The sequence below is a fragment of the Hipposideros armiger genome, unplaced genomic scaffold, assembly GCF_001890085.2.
Source record: "Hipposideros armiger isolate ML-2016 unplaced genomic scaffold, ASM189008v1 scaffold_432, whole genome shotgun sequence".
In the NCBI taxonomy this organism is placed as follows: domain Eukaryota; kingdom Metazoa; phylum Chordata; class Mammalia; order Chiroptera; family Hipposideridae; genus Hipposideros; species Hipposideros armiger.
This window is the reverse complement of record NW_017731782.1, coordinates 869,779-879,220: the sequence shown is the minus strand read 5'-3', so window position 1 is coordinate 879,220 and position 9,442 is coordinate 869,779. Positions and strand designations below refer to the sequence as shown.

Here is a 9,442-nt window from a genome sequence, read left to right as displayed (position 1 = left end):
TGGATCTGGGCTGCCATGAGTCGCCGGCGATGGTGTAGGCTGCAACCCCTGCTGCAGTGGGTTGCCATGGGCTACCGTGTGTAGCCAGCAGCCAGTGTGAGCAGCCATAAGCCGCTGTGAGCGGCCGTCCAGAAGCCGGCGACTGATCTGCTCGCCCAGGAAGAGCGCAATGATGGTGCCAACTTGGGCCAGTGAAACAACGTCCTCCACAACAACTAGACTGAACAAAAAGGACAGCAACTTGTCTGTTTCCCATCCCCCAATTCCCCAATAAAAATCTTAAAAAAAAAAATTGTATCCCATAGGATTTAAACTATGAAGTGTGATCAAAAAATACAATGCATGTTTAAATTTTAAAAAAATTATTACAGTAAAAGATACATTGTCATTAATCCCCCTCTAAAAAATTTCCCTCGCTTCGAACACAGTTATTCCATCAATCTTGCCACTTTCTGAAGCAGTTCTGGAAGTCCTCTTTCATGAGTGTCTTTAGTTGTGCTGTTGTGGCTGTCTCGATGTCCTGAATGAATTCAAAATGTTTACCTTTCATGGTCATTTTGACTGTGGGGAAGAGCCAGAAGTCACACGGTGCCAGGTCCAGTGAATAAGGTGGATGGGGACACACCGTAATGTTTTTATTGGACAGAAATTGCTGTACCAGAAGCAATATGTGACACGGAGCCTTTCCACTGTGATCACAAAATATGGTGAATGCTGCTGCCCAGTGCCATCCAACGGAAAGGCAGGGATCTTCAATATGGGAAGCAGCATGTTGAACCTTACTAACAGGGTGTGACAAGTTTCAACTTGTTTGGTGCAGTCAGTTGGGTGTGAGCTACAGCGGACAGAAAATGTGTTTTGAAGTGTGCCATAAATCATCCTCCATCATGACAACGCTCCATGTCACACATCGCTTCTGGTACAGCAATTTCTGTCAAATAAAAACATTACGGTGTGTCCTCATCCACCTTATTCACTGGACCTGGCACTGTGTGACTTCTGGCTCTTCCCCAAAGTCAAAATGATTCAGGACACTGAAGCAGCCATGACAACGCAACTAAAGACACTCACGAAAGAGGACTTCCAGAACTGCTTCAGAAAGTGGCAAGAATGATAGCATAAGGGTATTCAAAGCAAGAGTGAGTTTTTTTATGGGGATTAATGGCAATGTATCTTTTACTGTAATAATTTTTCATTTAAACATCCACCGTATTGTCTGATCACACCTTATAGTTTAGGAAGGAATTCATCCACTAGAGGGGGCCCTTACCAAATAGGAGAAATAAAATGTTAACAGCAATCCAAGTATATGCGTACACAATTGAAGATTAGAATACATTTTACAAAACAAAATCCTTCAAGTCTATGAAATCCATACAATCACATATAAAATTTTGATTTTTTTCTGAGAAACACAAAATTTAATCACTGCAGACTTATTTGTTCATGTGACCATAAGCTGAACAAGTGTATATGAAAGAGCTGTGGTCACCCACAGCAAGTCAACTAGAGAAGTAATGTTTATCCTTTCCACTCCACCCCACACAAACACCTCTTTTTTTAAAGTAAGTTCTAGGACCACTTTTTCTGAAATTCAGTCACCTATATACACAATGTCAACCGTCATCCTGAAACAGCCACCTAATTCTGGGCGTAGTGATTCTAGGAAAGCCCATGTCATCACTATTCTTGGAATCCCTCTTAACTCTTGTCACTTAGCTACAGGAATTTTCTACATGTCTTAGTATATCTTGAGTCCAGTAAATATAAATTTATAAAGAAACAATATCCATTACTAGCTACCTTATCAATCAGGAAAGCATTAGATTTTGAAAATAACGTTTATTAAGTACTCAATAAATGTAACATTATTGCACGTAACAATCCAATAAGGTAGGTACTCTTCATGTCTCCACTCTACAGATGAGGGCATTAAGGCTTAAAGGTCTCAATGCTAGTAAAGAGCAGACCACAAACTACAGGGCTAAGTACTGTGCTATACCACAAATAAGAAAATGGTAATTTTTATTGAGGTATAATACATTCACATACAGTTGTTAAAAAAAAAATACATGGAGATCCCGTATACACTTTGCCTGGTTTCCTATAATGATAACATTTTGTGAAACTATAATATAATGTCACAAATAGGATACTGATAATGGTACAATCTATCAATCTTGTTCAGATTTTTATCTAAGGCATTTTTAACCAGCCAATATATCTTTGCTTTTATTCCATCAACACTTATAAATGCTCTATATAAAAATTCTATTTGTTCCCCAGTTGTTTTTACCTCTCTTAGATGTTCTTCACTTATAATTTAATCTCTTTTCAAAAAATTTTAGGGTTTCTTGCTATTTTTTACTTATGTATATCAACATCCTTATTCTCTTTATATATATTTAAACTCACTTAGTTCTATTCTGATTGCTCCAAAGCCTTGGGGTCAAGAATCTTGGCATTTAATCCCAGCTCTGTCATGTACTTGTTTAGGCAATTTAATCTCTCAACATTTCCCTCATCTGAAAAATGGGAATAATAGTACCTACCTTCAAAGAATTGTTGAAGATCAAAGTCTGCCTGCAAAGTGGTTAGCACAGTACATGGCACAGAGTTAAGTGCTCACTAAACTTTAACCATAATTTACTATTCTGTCACCAAGACTTTTCAAACAGCAAATCCATCCATTCCAACCTCCTTAACATCCTATCTTTACTATTGGGTTGTCGGAGAAGTTATGACGCATTTTTGCAACAAAATACATAGAAAAAATATGTCGTGACTTTTCCGACAACCCAATATTATACGACCATTTGTTCATTCAAGAAAAATGTACTGTTTACACATAAATAACATAAACAGATGAATCAAATACATAACTTTTCTTAACAAGTACACATTACTAAAAGTTAAGATAGCAGCATCACCAAAAAAAAAAAAAAAGTACTGTTAAAGTTCTCCAACACTTTTGATGGAGGAAGTAACACATGACCTGGCTCTTTTTAAGAGTTTATTCATCAGACAAATAAATGGGAAGACATGGGGCAGGAAAGGAGTGGGATATATCATTTAGAGCAGCGGTTCTCAACCTGTGGGTCGCAATCCCTTTGGGGGTCAAGCGACCCTTACACAGGGGTCGCCGGGTACTCGTATTTGGGCGTATCTGCATATGGGCCTGGAGACGGATAGAGGAGCAGTGTCTCGGTTCCTAAAACCATCGAAAATGTGTGTCTTAGGCGACCTCTGTGAAAGGTCGAGAACCACTGATTTAGAGTAAGGACATAAGGTACCAAGGGCAAAGAAGGGGCTTCTATAGGAAACAGCTAACAGTTCAGGCTGGCTGCACTGAAGGGTATCTATAAAACGAATAATGGAAAGTGAGACTGAAGACTAATCACTTCAGTCTTTGAATCTAAGTCCAGGGTCTAAATTTCATTGTCTATAATGAAAAGTCAAAGATTTATGAGTAGTGCAATTATGAGTTCATAATTGTATAGTCAAAAAAATGAATGTGCTATAACATGTAAAATGGATTAGAGAAGGAATTTCCGCTGTGCTGGTATTTAGAAACCTGTTGGTGCAATTAATCAGATAGGTAGAAAAAGCATGGTGGGTGGCCAAGGGGCTAGTTGGTTAAGAGTTGGCTTGGGAGCGTGAGCTCTGAGCAGCAGGGCCGCCAGTTCGGATCCCATATGGGCCAGTGACACTGTGCCCTCTACAGTTAAGATGGTGAACAACAGCTCGACCTGGAGCTGGGCTGCCGTGAGTCACCAGTGACGGTGTAGGCTGCAGTGGGGCTGTAGTGGGCTGCCGTAAGCTTCCATGAGTGGCCGGCAGCCAGTGTGAGCATCCGGCAGCCGGTGTGAGCTGCCGTGAGCCGCCGAGAGCAGCCATCCAATGGCTGGCGACCAATCTGCCTCGGCGGGAGGAGCACAATGATCACAATACCAACATGGGCTAGGGAAGCGACATCCTCCACAACTAGACTGAAGAACAAACAGCAACTTGTCTGTTCCCCTTTCCCAATTTTCCAATAAAATCTTTAAAAAAAGAAAAAGCATGGAAAGACAGTCTGAAGGGGAAAAAAATATATTAACATAATTGAATCAATATGATCTGAAACTTAACAAATTGTGGGAAAAAGAAAGTTAAGATGATTGAGGTTTCAAACCTTCGTTCTGTAAAGTGCACTGAAAAAAAATGACTCCCAGACTTCTCTACAAATTACTTACCTATTTTTCTAAATTCCAAACCATATTTTAACTTCCTTACTGGACTGAATTATTTTTACCTGGGGAGTGAAATGAAAGCTTCCAAGAACATGGTACAGTAACTATTAAATAGATTAAAGAAATCTGGAAGACTATAAGTATGATGAGCAGGGGAAGGGAATAGGCTACTTGTCACATTTAATATATAATAACATGCTTATTAAAAGATTCAGGATACCTATAGTCATTTGTTCATAAAATAGAAACCGGGATTCTTGCATTCATTTGTTCACTAGTGTATCACCAGTGTCTCATACAGTGTCAGGAATACTGTTAGCACTCAATATATTTGTTGAATATATATGAGAATGAGAAAAGAAAAAAGTTATTAAATTTTAAGAAAGTTTCTCCATTGGCCTCAATGCTCTGAGCATTCAATAGTCTCTCCTATTCTTTTTGTTATTAAAAATGGCCATGGTTGCTAACTTACTTTCAAAAATATAAGCTGTAATATATTAATTTAGTAAAGGTTATAATAACCATTTTAAATAATACTGAATTATTAACCACTAAAGGTTAAAACAAAAATCTTAATTTAACATATTGTCAGACACAAAATAAATGATACCTGAGATTTTACACAGATTCTTAGGTATCTCCCAAGCTCCATTTTGCAGTTTTGGAATTTAAAGGCAAACACATTTGTTGCTGGCTGGTAAATTTGAATACATTTCCTTGCAGATTTTATCATCTTACCCGGTCTTTCCTTCCCAGTGCCTTTTGACTCAGCAAATTTTTCTATCAAGCTTTCAACTGTAGTGTTAGCCATGTTATTTATAAATTCTTCGTGAACCTATTAAAATGAGATAAAGACAAATTTTCTTTTTACATAAATATTTTTACTGTATGTCAGACAAAACTTCCACAAAGCAATTAAAATTCATTACACCAAAATATGCATTTTTTTTAAACCCAGAGCCTTTGAGAACTTTCATTTACTTAACATGCTTTGTTACCTAACTTAGAGCTAGTAGATCATCTAACCATTGTTTACATGAACCCCTGAAGATATGGCCACATGGCCTTAGAAGTAAAGACGGTTTCCTGTTTCCACTATGGAATGTTTTAGAGACATAATTCTTGTGATAAATAAAACTTACAGAGACAATGACACAGTTTTAGATATTTAATAATAAAGAATAACATACTTCATCTTTCTTTATTATATTTCAATGCATCCCAAACTGCCATCATTAAACCCCTTTTAAGTTTTTGGAAAGTTTCTAAGTTCTGTAACTTACTGAAGCTGTTGTTCTAACTTTTAAAATAGTAAAAGTTTAAAAAATATTGAAAAATTTTAACTTCAGAATTTTAATGTAAAGAGAACATAGTTAATTTTAAAAATTATTCTGAATTATCATCCTTGGTAGCCAATCAAAAATCCAGTTTATTTTCTATTTAATACATAGAAGTACATATTCTTTATCTGAAATAATTCAGTGTCATGTTAATCAGTTTTGTATTTTTAAAGAGTCATAAACAAACATAAAATTTTTGTGAATGTTCAACAGAGGTAAAAACTTACCTGGCCTATTTGCAAATGAATTTCCTTTATAGCATTTGACAAGGACCCTATAATTTCCTTTATGTGAATGAGATGAGTTTCTTCAATGTCTTGAAATTTCTAAGTATCGAATATAAAAAGTTACACATATAAAATATATATATTACATATATACACATAGATTCTGAAATAAAAAGACCCTTTAGATGTAATCTCAATACAGCTAACCAAATTTAGCAAGTTACCCATTATTATGTAATGTTTAGCAATACTTCTAGACAAATGGGTTTAGTAAACATATTAAAATGCTGCATTGAAAAAAGTTAAGCTTTTGTTATGCCATTTCTCAAGTATCATGAATTTTTTCAGAGTTTGGAGATACCACAAATTAAAATCTACAGTCATGATCAGAAAATGAGGAGACTCAGAAGATAATGTCACAAAAGCCAAGGGAGACGTGTTTCAAAGACTGAAAAACAATTAGTTGGCAAAGCAAAACTGCAGTTTACTTCTGAAGACTACAATCTAGCCCACAGACTCTCAAACTGTCTTTCTAATCTTTGAAATGTTTATACACAGTCTTCAAAAGTATTCAAAAGAAATTTGGGAAGGCTGTATACTCTCTTAGCAGTTCTCAACTGAAGGTGGGGATGCATCAGATTACCTGGGGGAATGTTTTCAAACTACAAAACACATAGATCCTCCACTACTACCTGGGGAGTGGGGGTGGAAAGAGGTGAGAATTTTGTTTGGAAAAAATTCCCAGGTTATTCTGATATTTCTTCCCCAGAAAGGGAACTGCTAGCGTTGGTTTCACAATAAATGTAAAAAACTCTGAGAAATACTGAAATAGCAAAACTTGTTTCACTCTGCTTAACCCAGTGTTTTTCAAATTTCTTTGACGAAACAACCCTTTCTGTTCTGTTCTTCTTCTTCTCTGAATAGCTATTAATATCTTACAGAACAGTAATATTCCTCAAAACAGGATTTGGGGAATGCTGAACTAGCCATTTTCGAACAAAACACATTTGTCATTTCCACTGCACAAACCTGATTACCTTCCCCCCCCACACACACACCTCCCAAATTAAATCGGTTCTAAGGAATAGGCCTAAATGCCTTGTTACTTTTCTCTAGTTCATCAAATTAAATCACCTTATCCCTTATTTACTGTCCAGTTTTCTTCAGCACTGAGTTCCATGATCAGAAATCACTAAGCCAAACAATCATGTCCATATTTGTTTAAAGGGTCTGAACTTTTTAAAAAAATCAATAATGGTGAAATTACAGTTTTAGCAATAATGCAACAATGATCCAAAAACTTTAATCAATTTTGTTCATGAGGAATGGCAGAGTTAAAATGCAGCACCTGTCTTGACTAACTTTAATTTTGACCAAGTCAATGAAAATACCAACATTTCAAGATCCTGAATTAGTCTTAAGAACTGAGGAATATTTAGCAGGAGCATGATTCTATTTTATGTTCACATTTTAAGAAGTCATCCTCAGTTTAAATTTCTATAATTTAATGAACAAGATATCTTCTCATAGGCAGGTAGGCCCAAATCCAGGAAAGCTTGGTAAAACAGCCACTAATTTCATATGGATGACCTCTAATTCCAAAAAAACTGCCTCTTCTTACTTTCTTTGGAAACAGCAACAATGAGTAAGGCAGATCCTTAATTACTTAGAAAGCCACACAGAAACTCAAAGCATGATTTAGATGCAATTCTGAATTTGTGCTAGGATTTTTTGGTGGTGGTGGTGGTGAGGAACACCGTTAAATATCATGAATCCTCAAAATTAGTGACTGCTAAACTCAGGGCAATTTAGCAATGGTAATATAATCTCAAGTGTTTGAATACAAATAACTAAACTTTCTTGAACAAATCAGAGAAACTTCCTCCTTGTAATTTCAAGTTCACTGTGCTTGCATGTATTGTTACATTAGTATATAAAAAAAGTATAATTTTGTCAGCCATTAGAGATACATAAAAGCACTCGAATCCTAAATTCTTAATCTAAGTGTATTCCTTAAACAAATCTCAAAATCTCTTTGAACTAGCCATCAAACTCTTTAAAGGAAAAAAATCTCTATGTTGTTTCAGGTTTTTCAAGTATCATTAACTGATAGTGGTCAAAAGCATAAACACAAAGAGAAGTCATAATTTTAATCATGCTTATCCTGAACCCCAAATGAAAAAAATTAAATCACAAATATTCCAAGTAAATTCTAACCTCTTTCCCCCCCCAGGGAATCGTTATTTTTTCCCACTAGTAAATATAGGTCTGCCACCCAAATTTGATTCTCACTAGACTGACAGGCCCCTTCCTACTGGGATTAGGTCAACCTGCTTGGCCTGGAACAAGAGGAAAGCGGATATGTAAAATAATTCTTTTCACTTCTAAATAACCCAAATTAAAGTCTACGGTCTATTAAGAAACAATACTTAATCTGTTCTGCCAGTTGTGCATGTGTAACAGAGACAGAGAGGGCGTGGGGGTAGATGGGGGAGAGAGACAGACAGACAAAGATGGAACACAACAGGGAACAAACACACAGATTAATACAGTATACCAACATCTTTATTTAAAAGCAGCACGGTTATACATCTGCTCAAATAAATTAATGTTCCCACTGTGGAAATGGCAGGATAAACAATTAAAATGCCAATTTGAAAAAACAAAAGTATGAGGAAGCAGAAAAAGATGAGAGGAAAGTGAATGCTGAAAATTCTTTAAGAATACTTTTATAAAGTAATATAAACAAAAAATCCTGACTCTAACAAATTCTAATTCCTGTTTTTACAAATTAAATAATTGAAAGGCAAACATTTTCAAAGATAAAAACTGGACACTTTGATGCAAAATTAACAAATCAATATTACCTTATAAATGCATGTTCCTAATGATTTAGACCAAAAAAAAAAAATGAAGGAAAAAAGAACACTAGATGAAGTCTACGATGACCTCAGCTGCTGCAGAAATTCAAACTTATCTTACTAGAGTTGGAGCCTCAATATAACACAACTAACTAAACCCTTCTTGAAACATCTTTTCCAAGCTGCCATGGCATTATAATTTCCAGTTTTATTCCTGCTCTGGATTTTCCAACTTGGGTTTCAGCATCTCTTCCTCTCTCACACTGTCAATGATGAATCTCTCAGAGCTTGGCCCTTTCTTCCCCCCACTGTCCAAAGGTGATGTCATTATGGCTTTGCGTGCTGACAAGCCTCTATTTTATACAGGCTTACAATCCTTTATTCAAAACCTTTGGAGACAGGTTTTGGAATTCAAATATTGGGTTTAAAAAAAAAGATAATATGGTGTTATTACCATATATTTGATAATACTACCAGCAAAATGTGCAGTGGCATCTGTTTATCAAACACAGTAATATTTTTAAAGGAAAACCTCTATATTCAGACTAAGGATAAAAAAAGCCTATAAATAGCCTCACATCCGTTTACCGTATTTGCCAGCGTATAAGACGATCTTTTGGCCCTGAAAAATATGCCTCCAAGTGGGGGGTCGTCTTATACGCCAGGTACACTTCAGATAGACTGCCAATAGTGCTTGCCCCGTGCCATAGTGGCCTCCCGATGCCCGCCCACTTCATTCCACATACCGTTCAGGCATCAGCAGCGCTGCTGGGTGTATGCTC

At 36.3% G+C, this 9,442-nt stretch overlaps 1 protein-coding gene across 4 annotated transcripts in view; it reads right to left on the bottom strand.

Moving 5' to 3' along the window:
* The window catches only part of FCHO2 (FCH and mu domain containing endocytic adaptor 2), a 122,571-nt gene that overhangs the window by 72,971 nt on the left and 40,158 nt on the right, over positions 1–9,442 (bottom strand). For all 4 annotated transcript variants that reach the window (XM_019665078.1, XM_019665080.1, XM_019665077.1 and 1 more), the window contains exons 7-8: positions 5,800–5,898; positions 4,971–5,067 (exon numbers count right to left, since the gene is read on the bottom strand). In XM_019665078.1, coding sequence (XP_019520623.1) covers positions 4,971–5,067; positions 5,800–5,898 — 196 coding nt within the window. The remainder of the gene's footprint in view (positions 1–4,970; positions 5,068–5,799; positions 5,899–9,442) is intronic.